The sequence below is a fragment of the Haliotis rufescens genome, unplaced genomic scaffold (assembly GCF_023055435.1).
Source record: "Haliotis rufescens isolate VD_foot unplaced genomic scaffold, xgHalRufe1.0.p SCAF_23, whole genome shotgun sequence".
Lineage (NCBI taxonomy): Eukaryota > Metazoa > Mollusca > Gastropoda > Lepetellida > Haliotidae > Haliotis > Haliotis rufescens.
The window spans coordinates 2006903-2034787 of NW_025963924.1; the positions used below are offsets into that span (position 1 = coordinate 2006903).

The following is a 27885-nucleotide window of genomic DNA, read 5'->3' on the forward strand; positions in this document are numbered from 1 at the left end:
AGGTGGGTTTAACGCGTTTTAACAGTATTCCGTGTCAGCTTAATATGGGAGGAAAGCCCAAAGTGTCTCAGACGTTAACCACTTTGGTGAAACCCACGAGCACGGGTATAATGCTGACAAACCTAGAAACATAATCGGGGTGAACCGGGATTCGAACCCTCAATCATAGGTTTCTGGCGTGCCAAGGGACGCAACTCTGCACAGCGAATCGCGGCGCCTTAGGCCACTGGGCCACCAGTGCCCCCTAATAATAATGATAATGTATTAAGGTCAGGTAATCAGCTTCTTTAGGCCATAACTCACTTTTCTCTGTGAAGATCCTTCAGTTCCACACCCGAGAGTTCCTTCAGTTCTTCAATAGATCCTACACACACAATCTGGAACAATGTCACAATGTGCGATATAATCCAACCAATGTCCACATGATTAATGACAAGTGTGTTTAACACAAGACAACATTTTGTCTTTGTCAGCGCTGTAATATATTCGAAAAAAAAAACTCCATCATATTTCGCTGAATAAAACATGGTAGAACAAGACTGAAGTCAAATGTTGGTTATAACATTTATTATCACTGTTCCCATGGTAAAACTCTGCCAATTGAGTGAATGTTGTTGAATGCCGCAGTCAGAAATATTAAAAACATGCCACTCTGGTTTGTCTGGACCAGGAAAACCAGTGACTGATAATATGAGCAACAATCCAAGCTATCAAGGCCAAGTCACTGCGTGTGACACCTGTTAGTTGACTCTCACAACAAGCATAGATTGGTGGGAACCCATATATACCCATTAGGTTACAGTGAGGTTACAGTGAGGTGAGGTGAGGTGAGGTTACAGTGAGGTGAGGTGAGGTGAGGTGAGGTGAGGTGAGGTGAGTGGGTCTTATGTTACTTTTTAAGATTAATTCGCTTAAAAAAACAGGATGAATGCATGTGTGTCCTGACTCATAACCAATCCCTATGCATCGGATAACCAAGGATATCCCACTCACACAGTGTACTCCATGCCGGCCATCCTTGGTTTATTCCCTTAACGCTTAATGCCAGTCGGGTAAGTAAGTCGATGTGTGTAAGTGGTTACAGAAGAGCTACTTCATAGCCCTGTCCACCTACCTCTTCTCCATCTTCACTGACCCAGAGCGGGATGGGGGTGCCCCAGTACCGGTTACGAGACACAGCCCAGTCTCGCGCATCACGCAGCCAGTTGGCAAATCTCTTCTCCTTTACAAAGTCCGGCACCCTGTTGAACAAACAGACTGTCAGTATAAGAAACACTGTTGACAACACAACCTAACTAAAACACAGACAATGGCCTAGCAGATGACAAAATCCGGCCCCCACAATAGCATAAGCCACCGCTTTAGCCCCTGGTTAATACATGTACCAAGTTTGGATGAAAAGTCTTTCACAGTTTTTAAGTTATGCGGAAACGAAATACTGACCGACAATTCCAGCATTTTATGATTTTAAAAAGTAAAGTGAAAAAAAAGAAAGAATATGAATTTTCACATGCTTAGCATATCTTTTGTTGAATCAGCTCCAAACAAAAAGAGCCCCGTGAAGATTCCGGGGTAGAATAGGTCTTCAGCAACCCATGCTTGCCGTAAAAGGCGACTAACGGGATCGGGTGGTCAGGCTCGCTGACTTGGTTGATGCATGTCATCGATCCCAATTGCGTGGATCGATGCTCATGATATCAATCACTGGATTGTCTGGTCCAGACTCGATTATTTACGGACTGCCGTCATATAGCCGGAACATTGCTGAGTGCGGCGTTAAACAACAAACCAACCAACCAAACAAAAAGAACATCCAGCCATTTTAATCATCACTGCCAGACCAACTTAATTGAAAGGCAAACATGGCAGTTTTGAGCCAACACACAGCACCCCTTTCTCCCCTCCCCCTCCACCTCAAACTCTGTCATGGAAATATTAGTGTCTAGTAACCAAAATTTACAGTTACACTGACATTTTGACCATGTTCCTTGCCTTAGCTCCAAAGCAACCTACACCTAATGTGTTAAGAGAGTATTTTCCCCAAATGTGTTTCAGGTGAAATCTGTAATAAAATTGGCCTGTCAAATATCAGGGATGGGTATAGTAGGTTAAAAGTGTATCACAATATTTTGCAATACTCAGGGCTGTATTGCGATATGTATCACGATATCTTGTATAATTGTTAATTATAAATTTAGAAGCTCACTTCCGACAGAATGAAATATTTGGTTCATCAATTTTGCCATCCGTTTGTTTTAGGCCAAAGTGCTTCCACTCTTTGTCTTTGCCTTAATATATTTAGAAAAACTGACCAGAGAACACTGAGAATAAACCTCTATCTTCGCATACTTGCATTTTGGAATTTTGAAAATAAGGAAACATTTCGAAGGTATTTGGCAAGTTTGTAACATTAGGTGAAGATTATTGCACTTACATAGCCACGTGCATGCATGTGTGTGTGTGTGTGTGTGTGTGTGTGGCTGCTTGTACTAGACCGGACTGATACCATGCCGCAGTTTAACATGAATGTCCCACTCAGACACAGTATACTGACTCCGAGCCGACCCGTCCTTGCTTTAACCCCTTAATGCCGAGTGCCAGACAGGATAACAACAAGTACCATCTTTTAACGTCTTTTGGTATGACGCGGCCAGGGATCAAACCCCGGACCTTCCGCTCTCCAGGCGGACACTCTACCACTAGACCACGGAGGCGGTCGTTTGTAACATTAGATACATGATAAAAAGCCCTAATTAAATTCACCCCATCTACCGAGCATTAAAAATGATATAGTGATACGTATCACGGAAAGAATGAACCTCAGTTACCGATATACCGGTAATACCGCGCAGCGTCAGTCCATATCATCACCATCACAATCACCATCATCACACTCACCAGTATGTCTTCTGGTTGTTATCCAGCAGTTTCTGGGTAGCCTGCTCCACACGGATAAACCAGCTTGGCACCGCTTTGTACATGAGGGGCGTCTCAGACCTGCAGGAATCGAGTGGACATGACAGTCACACAAGGCGTCATGACATGGGTCTATTGGAACCACACAATAACTGTTATATAAAGAACTAATTCATTACACGATTTTGATTGGACTATGCATACTCATTAGTCCAGCCAAAATATTGCCTACTTCGGCAAGAGTGGAAACTGGGCTTTTCTTATCAGTTAATTCCCTTGCCTTGGGAAGATGTTGGCACACAAGGAATGTTTAACCCTGATTAGGGACGACTTACTCCTAGTTGGGACCTTTCTGAGTGTGTCATCACACCATTGACCATTGGTTGTCAAGTCTAGTGTCTATAACAGTCTGCAATCGCATCCTTATCGCTGACTCTTATATAAATCAACTTTTTTCCCAATTGAAATAAACTCAGAATCTCAAAATAAGTAATCTCTAACTAAAAAAGCGGACTTGCCTCCAGCAGAAGGGGTAGTTGTGCTTGGCCGTGCCCTGGTGGACGAGACGACCCTCTGCCTTCAGCTTCTTCATGATCTCTTTGTCTGCATCCTGCAACAAACATATAGCTGTAACACAAACTACATATCTACAAAGTTTGTTTGTTGCTTACCACTGCTGTCATCAATCTTCAGCAGTCATTAAATAATCAAGTCTGGATTGGCCAAACCAGTGATTGACGTTATGAGCAGCATCCCACAGTCGGAGTACTCTATCAACCAAGTCACTGAACCTGATCACCCAATCCATCAAATCTCCTATTATGTCAGATAGGTTACTGGGGCTTTGTTCTAAAACTCAATCTACCACAGGACATCCTCAAATGGGTTATTAGTTCTGACAAGGTAATCATTGACAGTAACCTTGGTAGAACATCTTGCATACCCTACAGTGAGAAAGCTGGATGCTCAATCAGTATAATCTTATTTTTTCTAGAATCCTATTGCAATAGGTGTTATCCGGGTATCAAACTATGAAAGAAACTATCACTGAAATACTGAAATCTTTTTGAACAGAAGAAATAGCAAAAGTTATGTTCGTGAACACATGTTTGATGGAATTTAATGCTGTGTGAATATGTGCTATGCTTTACAGGTTTGTATACAGAATGTTACTCCATCCATCAACACATATGGTAGCTTTGGAGAGAAGACCCAACAAATCAAGACACAATCTGGTTCCATCAAGAGGTGAATGACCAATGACCTCTCAGATTTCATCAACAATATTACTTGTGCAATGCGCTTCAACATGACACATTATTTCCACAGAACAGAACTTTGCACATACTTCACTTGCAGAGTAGTTATACAGTCTGTGTTATACACGGACTCATTTCATTACTTCACTGAAAAGGCCCATGAAGATCCATGTTAGAATAGGTCTTCAGCAACCAATGCCTGTCGTAAAATGGCTTCTATGCTTGTTGGAATTCGGGGGTCAGGCTTGCTGACTTGGTTGATGCATGTCATCTGATCCCAACTGCGTTGATTGATGCTCATGATGTCAATCAATGGATTGTCTGGTCCAGATTTGTTCATTTGCAGACTGCCGTCATAAAGCTGGAATATTGCTGAGTGCGGCATTCAACAACAAACATACAAAGAAAGAAACAAACTGAAAAGAGACATGCGTTACTTTAAAGGGCAAGTTCACACGGAAATGAACCTATTTTTCTTGTACTTTTTCCACATTAAAAATGTTAACCTAGAAATGTCATAGACAAAAATATAAAAATATCACAATTAATTAACATATTTTTCGCATTAAAACTATTTATATTTTTCACATTTACCAAGTGTTCTATTTCCATAACAAAAACACCATGGCGTATGCCCCTTGCAATATGACGTCATTGGTGCCAATTGATAAACATTATGACGTCATCATGCTTTGTTAGAGCCGCTTCACGTGGTGTAGGTACATGTGTGTGATTCTTGCGTCTCAGATGCCAGCCAGCATAGTGTTATGCTGAGTCACCACTGCGCCGGAATGTGTCGTAGGCCATGTTGTTTTACCGCAAACTGGTACTTGATATATTTTGCGTTGAGAAAAGACAGGGACCAAGTTGAAATGGCACCAATTACGTCATAATCTAAGGGGGATAACTCAGGCCTGTTTAGCTCGAAAAAACGAAGGCCTCATAACGGCATTACTTTTTTTTACACGATTGTGAGCTTCCTACTTTCACTGTGAAAAAAATGAGTGCATATTTTCAAACACAGATACTAACTAATTCTAAAATTGCGTTTTGTTTAGAAAAAGAAAGAAAGTGATTTTTGCGTGTACACTTCCCCTTTAACATAACATGGCTGTGCGTGTCCATGGGTGATGGAGGAACACAGTGCATACCACTTTTTAGCAATATTCCAGCCATGTGACCGCAAGGAACTCTCAAGCTAGAATGGGCTCCACACATGGCATGCATGTAGGAATGAAACCTTAAACAGCAGGTTGGCCCACCACCCTTAGTCCTTGAGTCAGTGAGTGAGTGAGTATGGTTTTACGACGCTTTTAGCAATGTTCCAGCAATATCACGGCGGGGGACACCAGAAATGGGCTTCACACATTGTATCCATGTCGGGAATCGAACCCGGGTCTTCGGCGTGACGAGCGAAGGCTTTAACCACTAGGCTACCCGACCGCCCCCTTTAGTCCTTGACCACACTGACCTTGAAGTACATGCCCTTGAAGTGTGTGACCTCCTCTGTGAACTTGCCACTGGCGTCAATGGGACACACCATCTTCATGTCCTTGCTGATGATCTTGTACTTCAGACATGTCTGGTAATCGTCCTTGAAAACGATACAAGGTCAAGGTTATTCACAAGGTTCAAGGTCATAGTCAAGTAACATCTCTTCAAGCTAACCGGGGTAATGGAACAAAAATCCCACTTGGTCTTCAGGCAATCAGTCTTATAACTAATCTTGTTTATTTTTGTGTGTGAAAAGTGTCAACGTTATCAAAATATCAGAATTTAAATTTTTTTTGTTTAACAGAAAAACTGAGGTGGTGTCCTACAATGCACGTTGTGCCGGCGAATCAAACACAATGTTATGTTAATCAATTGTTCACACACGAACATAAGTAACCATGGTAATTCCTACATACTTCACCAAAGTACGGCGCCTGATGGACGACGCCGGTACCGCTCTCTGCTGTGACATAACTGCCTAGAAGAACTCGGAAGGCTCCATTTGTCTTACCCATCTGAAACAACATCAACAAAACACACATATCATACCTGTCATTATGTATAAGCATTATAGTATACTTTTCAGTTTCTAAAAACAAAAAATTTCAATTACTGCTCCCCTAATCATTGTTTTCTCTACTATGACTTGACATGAGGAGCTTAACCAATGAGCATGATGTTTGTCAATCTACCGTTCTCCATAACAAGAGTAACTACTTACACTCTCAAAGTATGGAAACAGTGGCTTGTATTTCTTTCCTTCCAAAGTCTTGCCCTTGAACCTGTAAGAAAATCAAGATGTGTGTCTTAATCTCAGATGCCTGCGGTAATTGCTAACTCAGCAAAACTCAGAATTTGCCTCTAAAAAACAGAATATTAACATTACGATCATCTGTTTCAGGCACACCTAAGTGACAGAACTCTGCACAGCGAATTGTCGACTGGTTCACCAGTACCCCCCACTCCTGTGTAATCAATTCGAAACAACTTCATTCCAATCATACACTAACACAGACAGTGGATGTTGACATGCTTCTTACTTCTCTAATATGGTGTACTCCTCCTCCGACTTGAACAGAGCCACCAGTCTAGCCTCCATCATGATGTACACCTTCCCGGAACTCTTGTCTGGGGAGAGAAACATCTGTTAAACGCTACTGGTAAAAATCACAACCAAAGACTTGTCAGCAGAAGGGAACACCAGCAATAATTACAACTTCATAATAAATGCCAAGGAATATTATTAATGATGTTAAAACATCCACTTCTATTGAAATATTTAGATCTTCAACGAATGTACGTGGGTAACACATTATAGACTAACAATAGTCCAAGGTTCATACAGACATCGAAATTAACATGGATAAAATTCAAGGCCTTTTCAAGGATTTTCAAGGCTTTCAACATGTCATTTTCAAGGCTTTTGTAGTAGGGTTATTAGCCAGCCTGTCAATATATTTCAGTCCAGCATACTGTATATTAGTCGTAAGACCTAAAAAGAATTATGAACATCACAAACTTTCAAACAAGGTTGATCTTTACAACCACACATTAAGTCATGAATTCTTCACAGTGTTTGGCAAAGAGTCAAATCTATCATTGGGAAAAATCACACTTAAACATCCTTGGTACCCAGCTATTATTTGGTGTGTTTTAAAACTTTAATTAAGTATTGTAGCGGCCCGGACCCGAACTTCTGATAAATCTCAAAGTCTGGATGTAACTGAGAGTCAAAACACTTCTTTTCAATGAATAATTAGTTTTTATTCATGTGGGTATAACAATGCCTTATATGGACAACACAATGCTTCCAAATAAGTAGATCCCTCTGAGCTTTAAGGTTTATTTGTAAGGACCAGTGTCAGGGCAAAATAATTATTGCCTGTAACTATAATGGTAGTTTACTGCTATAAATATATATATATGGATGACTTCTTTATCTGAATAACTTTACAGTTACTCAGATGGCAATTTGTGTCTGTGTTCAAAAATGCAGTCTATTTATAGAAATGATTACATAAGGACAAGGGGAAGTTTTGGGCTGAATTATCTGCCCCTTGATTGAAACTGACCTTTAGACTGCCAAAGTCAGAATGACCCAGAATGGTTCTCATCGTATTTATAGGTGTGAGAAAATGGTCACATGTCTGTTATTGACCAATCAAATTACGAGAAATTACGTCTCTTTACGTCCTTATTCCTTTGAGGGATCTACTTTCACAATGTAAAATCACTGAAATAAAGAGGAAGGCAAACCATCTCAGGAGGTAATTTGGTATAAAAATGAGTATTTATACCAATCAGGAGGTAATTTGGTATAAAAATGAGTATTTATACCAATCAATTAATTCTGTCTACTTGATTCACTAATTGCCTTCCAATATCACAAGATAAACAATTACGTCCTGCTACGTCGAAGCTATGTCCTTGCTGCCTGCCGAGAGGACGTAATAACAACAAGCAACATCGACTGGGAATTACGATGGACAATTCAAAGAGGAAGATTACAAATGTCAGGAGGCAATTGGATTTTATCTGATGCATAAGACCTTTAATAACACAAATTGGCCACTGGTATGCTTTGACAGAAGCACTGGATGTCATATTTATGAGAAACATGTTCATAAATAGTGACGCTAAATACTGCGCATGAATACATCAGCGAAGATTACATAGTTCCTGATGTCAGAATTAACAGTAACTTTAATACACGTCTTGACATATCATCAAATACGATTCTGGGTTCCTCTGGACATAGTTCATTAGATTAAATAAACTTTATAATGCAAATGCTAAGCATTAGCCAAATTCAGTAACTTCATCGCGACCTAGGCTAGCTGTCACAAAGTTATAATGGCGGGCGTCGGCGAAACACGTAGCTCAGCCCTGATCACAAATTCACACAAATATGGATAAATATCAAGCTGCCAAGTGATTGTGATCTGTTTGTTGAAGAACAAAGGTATGATTAATCTGTATCTGATTGTTAATTTGCGTAACTGTGTGCTTAGAACGATGAATTCTTCAAAAGTTACGGTCAATGCAAAACTCTTGAAACAAGTAAACAAGATCGTTTTGACAGGCACGTTGTTGACATCGATGCTTATGAGGTACTGGCTCTTCCTAAACAATATGTGTAACGTGATGGCATGGACATATGATTATTTTTACGAGATAACAGTGTGCCATGAAGCTCTATAAAAGCATGCTGTGATCCTCTGATAGATTTCTTACCAAAACGGGATTCAAAACATTGAATTACGTGAAAACGAGGTTGGCAAAAGTATACTGATATATACCTGCAAAACTAATTACAGTTTACAGGATAATTATGATATAATTCGTGCACTGTCATATAACCATCAAAAATACAACAGGGAAATATTTAGGAAATATTTCTTATTTTTACAAGCTGTCATAACTTACATATTTTATAATAAAGACACATTAATATTTATATATTCTTCGTGATGGCCATCACAGTATATGTCAGTTTGTACAAATTCAAGGCTTTTTAAACTATTTTGGTGATTTTCAAGGCTCTTTAAGGTTGACCAAAAAAATCAAAGCTTTTTCAGGAGGGACCTTAAAATTGTACAAACCTGTAGTCAAACAACAATACCTATGACATATGATAAGCATCCCATTCATCATCTATGTATTCATCTGATGAAGGGGCAAGAAGTTGTCTAGTGTTTCCGTTGAGTTATAAATATACCAGTTTATTGGATCGACAGCACGTAAAATACCAGAACGCTGACATGGTTGATGCAAGTCATGGTATCCAATTGTGTGGATCGATGCTCATGATATCGCTCACTGGATTGTCTGGTCCAGACTTTACTGACTGCCATCATATAGCTGGAACATTGCTGAGTGTGGCGTTGAACAACAAACAAACAGTACTTAGTCCATTTAAGTTTCAGGTCTTCAACACATTAGGTTACGTGTTTCACTGGTTGTATTTAACATATTTTAAGCCATCCCGGAATTTGACACATTGATATGAATACCTTCAGGTACAGACAGACTGGCAGACTTAAAATATTTCTGTAAGGAGTTCTTATAACATCTACAAACAGGATAAGATAAGAAAGAGTACCAACATATATTTAACATGTTTAAAGAGCTCACTGACCTTTAACTTTGACATAGTCAAGGTCTGCGTTGACACAGCAAGCCAGGTTGCTAGGCAACGTCCATGGTGTGGTTGTCCAGGCGATGATGGACACATCAGGAGACTCTTCCAGTGGGAAACTAATGATGACTGAAAGAGAAGCCAGGATAACAGTGATGCTGGATTTGTATCAGTGATACTATGTCAACCCGTGAAGACCTGGGTTAGAATAGGTCTTCAGCAACTCATGCTTTGTCGTAGGAGGTGATTCTGCTTGTCGTAAGAGGCGACTAACTGGATCGGGTGGACAACCAAATGTCATCTTTCTAAAACGTCATCTTTCATGTCTTTACCGTCCTAATTTGATCTCGAAACAAGAAAAAACCCACACAACACAAATATTCCCTCAATAGTAGCCATTTTTGGATGTAGGTGCCATGGCACTCAGAACAGACAGGGTGTATGAAATAACCATAACAATATCTTAACACTGCATTTTCTTATTTCCATTCAGAACTGCTAGTTTATGTTCATTTTTGAGATACAGAAATCAGATATGCTGCTTTCAATGATTCATTCACTAAAACCAACAATTTAGAAGCCTTGACACTGACAAGAAAGTTCACCTGAAGTAATCTCCTATGTAGAGTTTAACATATATCCATCCCTAGAGTTGATCTGATTTGAATGAAATTGTGTCCAGTGAATCTGCACAAGTTGCAATCACATGAGAACCCACCTGCGGGGTCTGTGACCTCCTTATAGTTCTGTCCCGACTCAAAGTTTGACAGGGGTGTGTTGCAGGCTGTAGAGTACGGCATCACCTGGAGAACAAGAAGATCATAGTTCAGTGGACACTGGGCTTCAGGACTCAGTCAGCATGGTCAGGAAGGAATAACATCAACTAGCCACGACTAATGTCTGCCAGTCAAAAGATATTTCCACACTCGGGTAGGGGTGAACAGGACAACAAAGTCATGATAGCCATATATCATTTTACATAAGTCACGATATGATACGTATCGTGATACCTACATTTACATTAAATTGCATGGAAACTTCTTGACAATGAATATTTCAGAGCAGGTTCAAAAGGAAAAGTTAGCTGTAGACTGCTATGTTTAGTAGTGAACTTGAAACGATACTCACAACATATTTTGAGATACTTGACTGACAGTACAGAGGGGGTCATTCAACGAGTAGTAAGTAATTTATTTCAGAAAGTGTTTCATCTTGTTTCAATACAAAAATGAAACGTGTATCGTTTTATCACACAAAAACTCACCGTGCACCGATGTATTGTTTCACCCCTAAACCCGGGTACCGAAACACTCCATGCTAAGCGAGTGACTTTAGTTACTTTTTTTTGGTTATTTTTGAAGCTGGAAAGTATGGTAAAGTAAGAGTTTTATTTTTTTCATTTTTCATTTACAATTCATAAATCATTGAATCATTAGTATGTGGTTAATCTGGAGATAAACATACAGAGAGTGGCTCACCACAGTTTTGCAACAAAAAATGTACAGCAGACAAATATATCATGTAATGTTTAAGTTCACATCATGACCAAGTGATATTTAGCTCACCTTATAGCCCTGGTAGACCAGCCCCTTGTTGTAGAGCTGCTGGAACACCCACCAGATAGTCTCCATGAACCAGGGGTACATTGTCTTGTAGTCGTTCTGGAAGTCAATCCAGCGCCCAAGACGGGTCACAATGGTCTGAAAGAGGAAGCAATACCTTCAACAATGTTCTGGCTGTCTGAGGAAATGTGACCAGAACAAACAGGAGTCATCAGAAGTTGACTAATTCCCCTGGCCCCCACACTGCCTGACTTAACTTACCTCCCATTCGTTTGAGTATCTCATGACGATCTTGCGGCACTCAGCGTTGTAGGCCTCGATCCCCATCTTTGCCACGTCCTCAGGGCCCTTGATACCCAGAGTCTTGTCAATCTCATACTCCTACAATGAGGTGAGGTGAAATGGGGTTTAACACACGTCCATGATTACTTCACTTATATAGCGACAGGTATGCGTGTATGCGTGCGTGCTTGCGTGCACTTGTCCAGCCCAATGCCGATTTTATGCTGCTAACCCACTGAGATACCATGCCGAAGTTTAACATGAATACCCCACTAAGACACTGCCTAACGACTCCAAGACGACCAGTCCTTGTTTTAGCCCCATAATGCCAAGCACCAGACAGGGTAACAACAAGTACCATCTTTTAACATCTTTTGGTATTACGCAGCTGGGGATCGAACCCCGGACCTTCCGCTCTCAGGGCAGACGCTCTACAACTAGACCAGGAGGCGGTCGCATCTATCTGGAGCACTGGAAACTAGTTGTTGATGTTATGAGAAAAGTCTCACCCTGTCTGGGTACAATGACACACAATCATCCAAGTCACTTGCCATCCAATCCAATTCAGTCATCCCTTACAACAAGCATAGTATACGAGGGATCTATTCTGCCTTGTAAACCTTTCAGTTATTTCTGTCCAGTAACCCATCCAGGGAAAAAAACTGGCACAGGCCAGTTGGACCTGAGTCAGTTGGTCTATTGTTAAGGTATCCTGAGGGCTAGCAGAATGTCAGTCTTTTTGGAAGATGTCATTATATGTTATCAGTATTAAGGCTAGTGCGGGTTTCAAGATAAGTTGCCCTTGTCTACCTACCACTGGCAGTCCGTGGCAATCCCAGCCAAACCGCCTCTCAACATGGAAGCCGCTCTGATGCGCCCACCGCGTGGCAACATCCTTGATGGTCCCGGCCAGGATGTGGCCATAATGTGGCAGCCCTGTGGCAAATGGCGGACCATCATAGAATGAAAACCTGGAAAGAAAAATATTAATTTGAAAATCATTGCAAAAGGATAGCTCATGACTTTGTTCTTGTTTTGTTTGTTTGTTGTTTAACACCGCACTCAGCAATATTCCAGCTATATGACGGGGGTCTGTAAATAATCAAGTCTGGACCAGACAATCCAGTGATTGCGTCATGAGCATCGATCCACGCAATAGGGATATGATGATATGCATCAGTGAGCCTGACCAAGCGATCCTGTTAGTCACATAGTCGCCTTTTACGGCAAGCATGGGTTGCTGAAGACCTATTCTACCAAGGATCTTCACGGGACCAGAGGATTTTGGAATAGGAAGGGGATGCACACTACTCAGATCATAAAATTAACAAATGGAAGGAGGTGAGATGAATTGGGGTTTAACCTTGCGTCCAAGGTTATTGCACTTATATAGCGATGTGCATGCACGTGTGTGGCTGCTTGTACTTGACGGGACTAATGCTGATTTTATAGTGCCAGCCCACTGAGATACCATGCCACAGTTTTAACCTGAATACCCAACTCACATACAGTATACTGACTCCAAGCCGACCCATCTTCCCGAGGCAAGAGAGTTAACTGACTATAAAAGACCAGTTTCCACCCTTGCCGAACTAGGCTGGTATTATGGAGTTACATGTTGGCCGGACTAACAAGTCTATGCATAGTCCAATCTAAATCGCACAACAAAATCGAAATCCGGTTCGTATACTGTCATGCAGATTTCAGTCAATTGCAGGATTCGCAAAGCATGTGCACCGCCAACTCCTTGTCAACAGATATTTTCCAAATCTTTTCAGGTTTTTAACACTTGTGCACAAGTGATTTGATGCACTTCAGGATGAAAAACCCGTTTTATAACAATATTGATCTAGATAATCGATCAGATCATTTTGACTGGGCACCGCCATTTTGTTTGAAACAAATTCAAGTGCACACTCCGTCGCAGTGGTGACTCAGCATAACACCACTGCCACAGGCTAATTTGCATATCACGTGACCGGACTTTTCTCTTGTTTGTAAACAAACGCGCTTTTTCAGAAATCTGTATAGAACGGACTAATGCAAGTATTTGGGGGCGCTTTATATATTGTTTTGCATAACTACATAGATATGCTACTACAACTGCGACAGTGAGTTGCATGACAATATATATTTATACATCAAAGTGACCGAATCACTAGCTCTCCGTTGGGCTTCGATCACAGCACGTGGCGCCGTACAACCAATTTAAACAAAGGATAACTACGCAAAAACAAGTAGATTTTCACGTATTAGGATACTTTCTTAATGAACCGTAACCATTCTTTGACATTTGTTTATGAAAATGTGTAGACTTGTCAAACATGAAACGGATGAAAAGCATATGCAATATCTTGAATGGACTGTGAAAGATGTGACGAATCGTCACATGGTGCTGGCCTGTGGCAGAGGTACTATGCTGGCTGGCTGCCGGCCGCATGGAACTCTGGGTAGGAGAGTGATTCAAGTGATACAGAGGTGGAATCTGATTGGTCCATAGGAGAGGCTCAGAAGGGACATGACTTGTAATAACCACTAGTGGCACTATGATCGAGCCCAGGAATTCCAGCTTAGTTCAGCAAGGGTGGAAACTGGACTTTTAAAGTCTGTTAACTCACTTGCCTCGGGAAGATGGAGCTGACCACTCCTTGTTTTAGCCCCTTAATGCTGAGCGCCAGGCAGGGTAACAACAAATACCAACTTTTAACGTCTTTATGTATGACGCAGCAGGGAATTGAACCCAGGACCTTTCACTCTCTGGGCAGACGCTCTACCACTAGACCATAGAGGCGGTTGCATACAGAGGGAAAAACATAGGTTGAATATGATGCCAGACAAAAAAAGATAGGTATGCTCTCCTGCATCCATCCTAAACAACAACAAAATGCTCAACTAACCACATAAACAGTCTCCTATTATGTACTAATGCCTGGTACCCATGAAGATCCATGGTAGACTACATCTTCAGCAACCTATGCTTGCCGTAAAAGGAGACTATGCTTGTCGTAAGAGGCGACTAACGGGATCTGGTGGTCAGGCTCGCTGACTTGGTTGATGCATGTCATCTATCCCAATTGTGTAGATCGATGTTCTTGATATTAATCACTGGATTTTCTGGTCCAGACTTGATTATTTACAGACTGCCGTCATATAGCTGGAATATTGCTGAGTGCAGCGTTAAACAACAAACCAACCAAGCAAACAATGCCTGGGTAAATGTCACTCAGTTGGATGGGAGATAAGACTTCATAGGCTTTCTTGATAAATTCAAAATTTTCAATTCTTCCTAATAATATTTTCACTGAAAATAGTTATTTTCATTTCCAATTAAATAGGCATGTACAGTTGTTTGACAAGGAAAGAACAGTTCGAAATTTGACTTTCTTTTTAACCCCCCCAAAAACCAATTAAAAACGTCTAATTGTCCTCCAATTATTATGGTCTATCTTTGCAAGTGGTCTGCTGTTCACAGCAGTAGAGATTAAAGCTTTCATCACTCCCAACATGGGCACAATGTGTGAAGTCCATTTCTGGTGTCCCCTGCCGTGATTTTGGTGGAATATTGCTAAAACCAGTGTAAAACCATACTCACTCACTCACTCACTGTTCACAGGAAGAAGCTAAGGAAGATGATTAAGGTCAATCTGTAAATTTGTCAAATTCAGCACTACTATTTATGTTTAGCATGCTTAGTTATAGAAATGTAACGATACAGTGGGGTCACGATACAATACAAATCCCAATACTGTGGATGTGATACGATTCGTATCCCAATACAATACTTCTATTTCATAAGTTGATATTATTCCTTGTTGAGGGTGAATCACAACCCTGAATCATTTGTTTTAAATTTCAGAGATCAAAGATGGGATATAGTAGGGCAGAAAGATATAGGCTAGATGGCACTGTGAATGCTATGCTGTTTATAGCCAACCAGGAATCTGTTGAACAGTTTTTGCTGTTATTCAAGTGCTTTTATACCAATATAACTTGTAGTGAGTGAGTATGGTTTTACGCCGCTTTTAGCAATATTCCAGCAATATCACGGTGGGGGACACCAGAAATGAGCTTCACACAATGTACCCATGTCGGGAATCAAACCCGAGTCTTTGGCGTGACGAGCGAACACTTTAACCACTAGGCTACCCGACCGCCCCTAACTTGTAATGTATTGTATTGTGATACAGGGGTTTTAAATCGATGTTTTGTACTGTGGGCCATGTATTGGGATACAACATGTACAATATTGTATTGACGTATCGTTACACAATTTGGTTATGAAGTCATTTATCAACAGGGATCGAAACCAGTAGAAGTCAGGAAGGACCAGTGAGATTTCCTTGTGGACTTCAACTTTCAACATTATGTAGAGGGCAACTCTGATGCAACTCATCTTTGTGGAAAATAACAATTAATTTCAAACCCTAACAAACACCTGTGATATGATTAGTTTCTTTGAACTTGAGCATACATCAGTGAGTATGCGCGCACTCTGCTGCACACTGCATGATGCAACACCTAACACTGACAGCATGGCCTATAATTAGAACACTTGCCACACTAGACGTGCACTCACACAAATATGTCACACACACAACCAGTTTTGGTCACGCTACAGCTATTTTCAACAGATGCATCCAGCGGTGAACAGAATCACAATCTCTATGAGTGGACACGGGTCACTCAACAGGGAAACAGATGTAATATTTATCAGGCTTATGGTATTCAAAACTAAATGTGGACGTCACATTCTTATAAAAGCTAAATAAATTTGGACATGGATCGCTACATAGTGAACTGTTTGTATGGCAACCTTAAAATAAGGGCCGACTATTTGATATTGAGGAGGGGGAGGGGTGGTGGAGGGAAATAATCTCTTCCCCAAAATGAAATAGTCCTCACGTTTTGCACACAAATCTGATCATTGAAAATAATGTCTGCGCCCCCCCCCCCCCCAAACGGGTTGGACCTTCAATTGAGCAGATAAGGGCACTTAGACTCTTCCAGGTAGGGGGGGCACCATAGACGCTTCCTGACAGGGGGCACCTTAGACGCTCCCAGATCGGGGGCACCATAGTCACTCCCAGATAGGGGGCACCATAGACACCCTCCAAGAAAGTTCAACAAATACTGATAAAACAAACACTTGCATCTAATGACCAGTATCGTCATCTGTCTCATGGAGGGTGCAAAACTTTGTTTACTTGATCAAGTTGATATGTTGATAACCATAAGGATAACAATTGTTTCTTGACTCTTATTATATATCAATTATTGATCATAGCTGTATGTTTAGGATGTGAAGATCCCAAAGACTCATACCTGGGTTTCCCCTTGGACTGTTTCACCGATGTCTTGAAGGCGTCAATGTCTTTCCAGAGTTTCAGTATCTTCTCTTCCTCTGCAGGAAAGTTGATATGTTCTGGCACACTGGCCATCGTTGATCTCTGAAACGGGAACAACAAATACTGAAAACATACAAGATTTACCTGATTTACACCAACTCCACCATGAGCCATCAGTGTGAGAATGTCAGGTAAAGTCCTGCACCACAGATTTACCTAAGACTCTAAACTATGTGGCCCCGGCAGGCAAACTGGGAAGAAATTGTTATTTTGTTAAAAATTGGGATTTGTTTAAAGTTCTTATTTCCTTCCATTCAGAGGTGATTAACCAGTGGTAACAATGTGTAATGAGATTGCTTTGTTATTTTCTAAATATTCTCATGTCGAATATCTGAACAGCTTTTCCCCAAACTGATTGATATATTTGGCCCACTTCTGGATGTGATCAATCAGCCATTGTGTTAATCTGCATTGCCCAGCTTACTGCTACATCTAACATGTCTAAGGGGAACAACTCACTGGACACTACCTTCTCAAAAATAACATCATCCAATGTACGACGGCATCAAACGCGACAGTACGTTCGAATCTGTAGAAATGACGTCATGATAGAACAATGTTTCATCATGAAATAAACCATGCCCGATTCCTGTTGTTCTTTGCGATTTACCATGTAGCTTAGCCTTAGCTATCATATATGTGACATAACATTCATCTACGTGTAATAGGGTGATAAAAGATACAGTTTCAGCTCTAGCACCAGTGACTATTCATACGATGTAACATAGCCATAACCATGGCAACCAACACTGATCGTGGTGATTTATCAATTTCAAGAGTGGAGCTCAAACTCCTGAGAGCCCTTCTTTACTGATATACTAAGCAGTAAATATGATCAACAAATGGCAAATGGAAAATGGTAGCACTGATACTGAATCCTTATTTTGTTTAATAATTTTCTTAAATTCAGGGGTATTCTGAGATTGCATTTGAAAGAATAATATGAAGGAAGCATTAAAATCTGTTCCTATTATATGAGAATACAGGTTACTTCTACCATGTCTACAAAGCCATAAAACTATTTATTATTTATATACATTAATACAAGGCGACTAACGGGATTGGGTGGTCAGGCTCGCTGACTTGGTTGATGCATGTCATCGATCCCAATTGCGTGGATCGGTGCTCATGATATTAATCACTGGATTGTCTGGTCCAGACTCGATTATTTACAGACTGCCGTCATATAGCTGGAATATTGCTGAGTGCCGCGTTAAACAACAAACCAAACCAAAAAAAACAAACCATTAATACATTGTAACATGAATTGGGAAATATTTAGTTCCAAATTGGGAAGTCTTATTAACATTTGCTGCAGACTTGGGGCAGAATATCGGCCTCTGAGCAGGTCTAGACAAATGCCTGAAACATTCAGCAAATTTCTGTCCATCCATTAGAAAATCACTAATGCTGATTGATTACTTAATAATTTCTATTGTCTTGTTGACTAGCATATTTGTCAAACCCAGCATACTGTAATCACTGTATAAAGCCTATGTACATAAAAATATAATCCAGAAACTGTACAACATGTACAAGTCAAAGGGACATTATCATATTTATTACGATAACACATTGATATATACAGCTTTGGTAGTACCCACTAGCGTACAGAGCACTGAGTCATTGACATAATAAACATACCACATCTCCTCAACTAAGCAGCCAGGCGTATATTTCTTTCAGACACTCTTTACTCCCGGCGTTTAATTGCAAAGATAACAATGAGGAGAATTCCATGCATACAAACTACCCAGCATTTACTTGAGGTCTGGCGTTTATCCAAGGAAATAAGGTATACAGGTGACACCTGTTTCTCCTGACCCAGGGTAAAAGTGTCCCCAGCAACTAATCCTTGTCGTAGACACCCAGATGGATCATGTGGTCCAACTCTGAGATTTGGTTAATAGGTGAGGTGAGGTGAAATGGGGTTTAACGCCGCATCCAAGATTATTGCACTTATATAGCGACATGCATGTACGTGTGTGTGGCTGCTTGTACTAGTCCGGACTGATGCCGATTCATAGTGCTAGCTCACTGAGATACCATGCCGCAGTTTAACATGAATACCCCACTCAGACACAGTATACTGACTCCGAGCCGACCAGTCCTTGTTTTAGCCCCTTACTGCCAAGCGCCAGACAGGGTAATAACAAGTACCATCTTTTAACGTCTTTTGGTATGACGCGGCCGGGGATTGAACCCCGGACCTTCCGCTCTCCGGGCGGACGATCTACCACTAGACCATGGAGGCGGTCTTTTGGTTGATAGATTGTCAGTAAAGCCAAACGACATAGATCAAGCCTTGACAGTCAAACCAGTGATTGATATTATGAGCAATGATCCATGACAATCAGCCAAGTCACTGAGAATGGCCCCTCGTTTCATTAAGTTGCCTCATAATCATGATAACAGCAGCATTAATTTGACCAACTTAAACCCAGAACTTCTACAGGGGTAACAACAACCTATTTAGGACAAATAACCTTAAGGGGGCTCACAGCGAAGATCAAGATCAGAAGCCAGTAAATTAGCAAGATCACAAGCCTACGAAAACCTGAGAGTAGTGCACTTAACCAGGCACACTTTTTGGGATTCTAATTAGGATCGAACTCCTGTTGCCAGCTTGCAACTAAACCAGGCAAATGAGTTAATCCAAAAACTCAAAACTATACGACCCGTGAAGATCCGGGGTAGAATAGGTCTTCAGCAACCCATGCTTGCCGCAAAAGGCAACTATGCTTGTCAAAAGAGGGGACAAACCGGATTGGGTGGTCAGGCTCACTGACTTGGTTGATGCATGTCATCGATCCCAATTGTGTGGATCGATGCTCATGATATCAATCACTGGATTGTCTGGTCCAGACTCGATTATTTACAGACCGCTGTCATATAGCTGGAATATTGCTGAGTGCGGCGTTAAACAACAAACCAACAAACCAACCAACCAACCAATCAAAACTATACCATCACCAGGGATGATATCACATAAATTAGTGGTTGTTAAGGCCAGGCTTTTTTTATTTTTAGGATTACGGATTTTTCAGCCCAAAGTCCAGGGTTGGAGGAGGGAAAAAAGAAAGAAAGAAAAAAGGCCAGATGCATTTTTTTTAAAGCAGAATGCCTCTGGCATACTTTCTGAACATATTCTGTGCTAAAAAGACCGCCATTTGTGACGATAAAGCCCCTTTAAACAATAAAAATTCTACCACTTACAACACAGATATTTGTCAAGGGAGGCTATTCATGTTCGGCTTCGAGATCAACAAAGATGGATTATGTATCTCTTTACTAGTTTACAACGGTAAATTCATGGTTTTTTTATTAAAAGGTGATGATAACAAATAAAATAACTGATTAAGTGGCTATCGGCGGGGGGAAAAAATGGAAATTTTATTTATTTATTTTTAACATTTTCTCAAAAATTAGAGTCGGCGGGTCCGTAATCCGAAAAATATAAAACGCCTGGCCTAACCAACTTATCAGTACCCGATTGATTACATTTATAAATGTGTGTGGGCAGTAGCCATTTCGACTCGTGAAGATCCGGGGTTGAATAGGTTTTCGGCAACCCATGCTTGCCATAAATGGCAACTATGTTTGTCATAAGAGGGACTAACAGGATCGGGTGGTTAGGTTCGCTGACTTGGTTGATGCATATCATCGTATCCCAATTGCGTGGAACGATGCTTGTGATGTCAATCACCTGATTGTCTGGTCCAGACTCGATTATTTATGGACTGCCGTCATGTAGCTGGAATATTGCTGAATGCGGCGTTAAACACCAAACAAAACAGTAGCCATTTCCTCGGCAAAACTCGAAACTGGATATAAAGAGTACAGATTTTTTCTCAAATTACAATGCATTAATTTGTTAAGAGATAGCTAGCTAATACCATGCATAAGGCTCATAAAGGGGTGGTTTAACACTAAGGATAGAACAGCTGAAGAGGTCGTTGTTGGCACAGTTACTACAGATATGTACGCCAGGTACGTTTCTGCACACAGAAATGAACACTAACCAAAATCCGAATACAGAGACGTATTTGTAATTGATTACGTGATTAGTTCCCATTAGTATAGTTTGACTTTACCCAAGTTTAGTAAGCAGGTTGAGAACATGACAACGCACTGACGACAGATCACAACTCACCTTCAAGACAGCTTAACAAACTAGCGTTCAATAGGCGCGGCGGACTTTATGTAGGTCTACAGCACACTCAATCTGAGGCAAGTTTATGCAACAATCACTGACAATAGATAGGTGTATATATTGTGTTGACGTTGCATCAGCACAAGCCGGCCGACATGTGCGCCTGTGTTATTTCCGGTTTAAGGGTTATGTTAAAACATGTATTGGAATATAACGAAAACAGTCATTTTTGTGCATGATCAAAAAGTTTATTACAGACCCTTATTTCAAATATATTCAGATCTATATACCACGACATGTGTGGTCATCAGATTGCAAAGCATCCCTACAATTATAGTTACATTTATTCATTTTTATGTTCTTGTCAATTCATGTTTTGTAACTTTGCTAGAATTAGACGCGAGTACTTCCTGTTGACACGCAGAGGCACGAAAACAAACTTCTTATGCCTCAAATAGTCCAGTTCTTAAACAGACAATTACCTCTCTGAGATAATGACGAATGGTAAACAGATGCAACTTATTTTTTCGGTTATTCATACCTGTCTGTAAGAATAAGCTAACTTAATCGTCTTGAAGTGCATGAGATATGTTTGAACTGTCCAAGTGTTGAATTTTGTTGAACTTGGGAGTCCCATTTAATTTCGTGGGACATTCCGACGATTTTGTTATTTTTCATTTGACGTTCATTAGTCTTATCTTCAGGCCCTTTGGGTCTGCTTCTTCATCTGACAAATTCGTCAGAACATTTGGAAAACTCAATATCTTACAACACTTACCAGTGAATATGGTGAATGACAACATTGGCACAGCTAGCATATTCTTCATTTTCTCCTGTAAAACTAAAATACCCAATATTGAACCAAAAATTAATTGTGTTAATGGCTTGGTCTACTCTGCTGTCCAGTGACATATCAGCATTATAGTGTATCCATGGTAACACCCTACATGTACATGTTGTATGAAAAATGTATATGTTCTGCATCATTCACCATTCCAAGATCAATCATTTTCTGAAAATGTTTCATTTTTTCATAATCAAGTTGAAATTTGAACATGATGAATAGGTCTTATCTGCATGATCAGGATTGACTAATTTAGATTGATTGGTGTCAATGTCATAATCAGGTTTTCATGGTTATATTAATACAATGTATCAATGACGATTTGTATTTTACATTGCAGTGTATTCATTTGATGGAATGTTGGTCTTTGGCCTGCTTGTCATATGTACCTGTGCCTACATGCGACGGGTTCCTAGACTCAAACAGTGGTTCCTGTCAGAGAAAAAAGGCTTGCTAGGAGTTTTTTATAAAGGTGAGCTATTATCTGTTTATGTGTATTTTGGGTTAGCCAAAATACATGTTTTCCTGCTGTTCCAACATTCCTGTCAAGTAATCTTTTCGTCACATCTGAGACTTGTCTTCAAGACTTGCACATGAAATATAATACAAAATGTTTGTCATCTTGTGCTGAACAAGTGACATGTTATCAGAAAGAGAAGAAAGGAAAAATTTAGATTTTGTCAGAATTCTGACATCTGACTATACTAGACCCTTGAAGATTCCGGGTTAAAATAGGTCTTCAGCAACCCATACTTGCCATAAAAGGCGACTATGCTTGTCATAAGAGGCGACTAACAGGATCAGGTGGTCAGGCTCGCTGATTTGGTTGATGCATGTCATCGTATCCCAATAGCGTGGATTGATGCTGATGATGTAAATCACTGGATTGTCTGGTCCAGACTCGATTATTTACAGACCGCCGTCATATAGCTGGAATATTGCTGAGTGCGGCGTTAAACAACAAACTAACAAACATCCCAATACTAAAAATATTGCTTATTTTGACCTTGCTGTGATGCTAAGCAAGTAGGTAAATTTTATGTGATCATCAACAGCTGAAGTATTGGGCCAAAGTAGACAATTCTCAATATGGTAATAAGTGTGCACAATTCTGTCTTGCAAATGTACATGATGTAGTGGTCATAAAATTTCTGAGTCTCGTGATGGGATTCAAACCACAGACCCTCTGGCCTGAGGTTGGACACGTCCGCATGACCAAAGAGGTTAACCCCGTCAGTAAGCAGACAAGGAAGGGATATCATCTGTTGGATGACTCCACGCTCTGCTACATACTCTCCAATCAACAGAAGGCACGTCCGGGGGCACATGGTTGGGTACTGAGACTTTAGTTGCTAAGCCCCACATTTGGTGCCAATGTAGTGGCCATAAAGTTTCTGAGTCCTGTAAAGGGATTCGAACCACATACCTACTGATCCAAGGTCAGATGCCTTGTCCACATTACCAAAGAGGTCAACAGGCTGACACGGAAACGATGCCATTTTGTGGGATGACTCTGTGCCCTGCTACACAAACATGGTGAAGTTAACCATGATGGCTAATGGTTGTCTGTCAGAGACTAAAGGCTTATTTACCTATGTACTTCTGTCTTCTACCCGTCAGATCACACTAGGAATACCAATTCAACCCCAAACTATGTCACGGACAAAGGGTACCATGCATTGAAAGAAACATTAGTGTCACGTCCATTGTTAAACCAATTACCAGTCGCAGACGTAACGTGTACACAAGACGGTGCGGTCCGCAGTACTCAGTGAAGTGCTTGATACTAATTAATTCAATCAACGTGGCTGTGCTGTCACCCGCGACCTCCGCGAAAGTAATTAAAAATGCTATGTAAAATCGCCCACTTCCGAGAGAGCCCCCAATCCACCCAAGGTCGTGACTGGCAGTTCACATGTGCATCCTGATTACAGACACATGACAAGATGAGAATATTACATGAATGGTCATTGAAAGCTCTCTTCTGAATGTGGTCGGTGTCAAATTCTCTCATGTTAAAATGCAACCACTAATGCTTATTGTAGCTGTCGTAGCACTCTTTCACTACAAAACGATTTCAAGTCAATAATAACACAAACAGATTGTATGTCAAATTTGCCTCCTGCCTTTTTTTCCGTATGTGGTAATTTTGCTATGACGTTTACTGACAATTTTACCTTTCTGGATTTTTTCTATTTTAAATAGGTCTTAGGGTCTGATATCTTAATATATATACAAGTATTGTTTTGAATTGATACCCCAGTTCACACTATATCGCTAGACATTTTAACCCCTCACAGGCAGCTTGGGTTCTATGCTCCCCAGGGAGTTGAGAATAAAAATCAAGTGCACATTGATCCATTGCCCAGGGTTATGTTGTATGCTTTGAGCATTCTTTAGGGGGTGGATTTGGAACATTATGAATATGCAAATTGTTAGTAGTAGTATTGTTATTATTTTTAAGACTGTGAGAGGAGATGGGGTCTTGCTACCATGAATAAGTACACACAGTTACACATAAATCGACTTGTCTCCCTTTCAGCATCTGTTATTGGCACCCGACTCCACACACCAATATCGGTCATCTGTATCCTCATGGCATTCTATGTTCTTCTACTCAAGTAACCATGGAAACTCACCCCTCATTCCGTCTCCGCCCAGAGTTGTCTGCCCTTGTTCCCTCATCCATCATGACTTTGTATCACAGTAAGTGTGGGAGAGGCATGGACATTACAGAGGACAGTGGATAGTGGCTGACGAGTCAGCTAGGCAGAAGCTGTGTAATAGATGAAGAACATGACTTTCTGTGATCACTATGTACTTACCATGTTTGTGTCCAGATGTCACATGGCATTCATAGTGCTGATGTTACAATTTGCAGAGCTCCAGATGCTTTTTTGTATAAAATATGCACAACAAATCACGTTTACCCACTTAATTTCAAGTTGCGGTGTAGAAATATGCCTGAAAAATATTATTATTCATTAGTGCAACTACTGTGCGTATTTACCCAATGTGGCCTTTAGCTTCTGTACTGTAATGATTTGTATTAACTGATCAAATGCAGGCATCACTATTGCGTTGATTAATTGATAAAAGTGCTATATATCTTTTTTATTTTGTAACCTAGAGATATCACTGTAGTGAACTTGCAACAAGTGAAAAAATTGCATCTTCCCGAGGCAAGGGAGTTAACTGACTCTAAAAGTCCAGTTTCCATCCTTGCCAAACGAGGCTGGAATTTCTGGGCTCGATCATAGCGCCACCAACCTATTATGAGGAATGTCCCTCCTACTGACCTATCAGATACCACCTCTCTGATCACTTGCATTTTGCATTAAACAAAATAGCGGCGCCCAGTCAAGACAATCTGATTAATAATCAAAGTCTATGTTGTGATAAAACAGGTCTTACGTCGCGAAGTGCATCAAATCAGGTGAGCACCTTGATTAAAAACATGAAAAAATGTGAAACATATCTGTAGACGCCGAGTTGGTGGTACACATGCTTTGCAATCAACCAAAATCTGCACAGCAGTTTACGAACTGTATGTCGTTGTCGTTGTGCAGTTTTGAGCCAAAATGTAACTCCATAATACCAGCCTAGTTCGGCAAGGGTGGAAACTGAACTTTTATAGTCAGTTAACTCCCTTGCCTCAGGAAGATGTAAAGTTGGGGCAGCACATAATCAGGTGCGAAGTCATCTGTAACTGCATTTTAGGCACAATTTGTTTTTCAGATTTGTACCTTGTGGACACAAGGGAGTTAAAATGCATTGAATACCAAAAGAAACATGTAAATAGCCAATGATAATGACTACATGTGACTAAATACTCATTGGCTTTAAAAGACGACCTGGAGTCCTGACTTCATCTTGTGTGGTATTCATTAATCATGGGATTTCACTTGGTCTGACCCAGTGTCTGAAATAACTGCCAGCCCGCCTGCCCGTGGCTGGTAACTTTTCTATCAGGCTGCATGAAATTTTCCTCCACCTGCCCGACTGTCTGGCAGATAATTTTAATACTACTTACGTATTCCGTTTTATCATAACTCCTCATAAATTCTCAAGTAATTATTTGCATTATTTAAGCTGTATCAAGATGCAATTTGTCTCTTATTTTTCACGATTTTTCAATGTTCATCATGTCTGAATGCGGGTGGGTAACTTTGAAAATGGTCAGGCACCTTTCATGGGTCACCTGCCCAACTGTCTTGTTGGGTTTTCAAATTATTTCAGTTGGTCTGACCAACTGTTAAACTTCAGGAATTCCGAGACTACTCAGTTCCTTTTTCTAAAAACTTTTATCTCTTGAAAGAAGAAGCTAAATACAGAAACTCTAACCTTATTTTCATTTGCGCAAAAATGTGGGCAGGTTATTCTGCAAAACAGTGATATAATTTATTCAAATTTTTCTCTTCACAGTGGCTAATGCCATGACATCGCCTAAAATAGGCAGAATGTGAATTTCATGTACATGAAACAATTATGTGGATAAGTTGTGACATACAGAAAAATGAAGATCTAAGGCTGGTTGTATTCAGGGTGGTTTCGGCCAAAGTCGGTTGTATCGTTTCTCATCACCATTCTTGTTTTGATTATCATATTACTATTTGTTTAGAAATGTGTGTATAAATCTCGAGAATTTGTCCTATTTTTAGGTTTCCTCAAGAATGTAAAGTAATTTACAGATTAATTTTTACGTTGGTAGTTTTCTAAGCTATACAGATAGGAATATAGAAAGATTTGAAAGAATGTTACCATGATGTATGGTGTATGTTTTACCTTAAAGAGGGGCTGTGCTCCACTGTCTGGAATCCATTATCGGTTTAGGTCTACACTTTGTGATCAGTGACTTGTATATGAGTGAGTTGGGTTTAACGCCACTTTTAACAGTAGTCCAGTTATATCGCGGCGTGTCAGCTTAATGTGGGAGGAAAGCCCGAAGTGATGCAGGTCTCAGACGTTTACCCATTCGGTGAAACCCACGAGCATGGGTATGGTGCTGACAAACCTAGAAACATAATGGGGGCGAACTGGGATTTGAACCCACAATCATAGGTTTCTGGCATGCCCAAGGGGCGCAACTCTGCACAGCGAATCGTGGCACCTTAGACATCTGGGCAAGCCGTGCCTCGACTTGTATATGAAGTTGTCTCAGATTCAGACATTAAGTGCTTCACAGATATTACGAGATATACATCCCAGAATGTGGGATACCAGGTTACCAGTGTTAGGATGACTTGAAAGGAACCTGCTAGGAGTGCCAATTTGACGAAACCTAGTACTCCTTCACATGACATTGTTAAAAGACTTTTATGGATAAGATGTACAGTGTGAAGATACCTTTGCATTCATATGAAAGGTATCTTGTGATGGAACGTTTGTCAATGTCATTGGTACTTCTGAGTTGCAGAGCACCTATCTCGGTGAATCCGATGTCTAAAAGTGAAAAGTGTGACTCTATAATCAATAGACCAAGATCACGATTCAGTGTTCCTTAACCTCCTGGTGTCTCAGTATGAGTTTACAAGCTTCCGTTCTAAATATCCACTGTCACTTGACAGATATAGAGCTTCAATATATATTCAGAACTTAAAGACTGCTCTGTTAACCATTCTCGTCAATAGACATTGACAGCCTGTAGCAGGGATTTATTTTGGATTCCAAACTTAAGAAACCTAGCAGACAAATTTGACAAAAGCAAACAACTTTGTTCAAATTTGAATTTTCTTAAAAAGTCCATCCTAAATTCAGGGCTATTTTAATATTTCATTCAATGCAACTCTTTTAGGACAATCAATTTTGACCACCTGTCAAAGGACAGTGGCG

General features: G+C 40.5%; 2 protein-coding genes across 2 annotated transcripts in view; one reads left to right on the forward strand and one right to left on the reverse strand.

The window, feature by feature from the left end:
- The window catches only part of LOC124140156 (isoleucine--tRNA ligase, cytoplasmic-like), a 40403-nt gene extending 19022 nt beyond the window's left edge, over nucleotides 1-21381 (reverse strand). The window contains exons 1-15 of the mRNA XM_048401621.1: nucleotides 21210-21381; nucleotides 16974-17098; nucleotides 12466-12622; nucleotides 11631-11750; nucleotides 11373-11507; nucleotides 10526-10610; nucleotides 9808-9936; nucleotides 6710-6797; nucleotides 6391-6451; nucleotides 6086-6184; nucleotides 5647-5769; nucleotides 3435-3526; nucleotides 2899-2997; nucleotides 1115-1241; nucleotides 304-377 (exon numbers count right to left, since the gene is read on the reverse strand). Of these exons, the coding sequence (XP_048257578.1) occupies nucleotides 304-377; nucleotides 1115-1241; nucleotides 2899-2997; nucleotides 3435-3526; nucleotides 5647-5769; nucleotides 6086-6184; nucleotides 6391-6451; nucleotides 6710-6797; nucleotides 9808-9936; nucleotides 10526-10610; nucleotides 11373-11507; nucleotides 11631-11750; nucleotides 12466-12622; nucleotides 16974-17089 (1505 nt within the window). The 5' untranslated portion in view covers nucleotides 17090-17098; nucleotides 21210-21381. The remainder of the gene's footprint in view (nucleotides 1-303; nucleotides 378-1114; nucleotides 1242-2898; nucleotides 2998-3434; nucleotides 3527-5646; nucleotides 5770-6085; nucleotides 6185-6390; nucleotides 6452-6709; nucleotides 6798-9807; nucleotides 9937-10525; nucleotides 10611-11372; nucleotides 11508-11630; nucleotides 11751-12465; nucleotides 12623-16973; nucleotides 17099-21209) is intronic.
- Nucleotides 21382-21602: 221 nt separating this feature from the next.
- Nucleotides 21603-27039, forward strand: LOC124140170 (protein kish-B-like). Its single transcript, XM_046507577.2, has 3 exons — nucleotides 21603-21713; nucleotides 22394-22525; nucleotides 24596-27039. Exons 1-3 carry the CDS (start codon nucleotides 21704-21706, stop codon nucleotides 24676-24678), a joined length of 225 nt encoding a protein of 74 aa, XP_046363533.1. The 5' UTR covers nucleotides 21603-21703; the 3' UTR covers nucleotides 24679-27039.
- The last annotated feature ends 846 nt before the right edge of the window (nucleotides 27040-27885 follow it).

Bases quoted from the DNA above. Each gene is read 5' to 3' on its own strand.
- LOC124140170 (XM_046507577.2), top strand. The intron at 22,526-24,595 runs GTGAGCTATTAT...TCTCCCTTTCAG, and splicing joins GCTAGGAGTTTTTTATAAAG to CATCTGTTATTGGCACCCGA.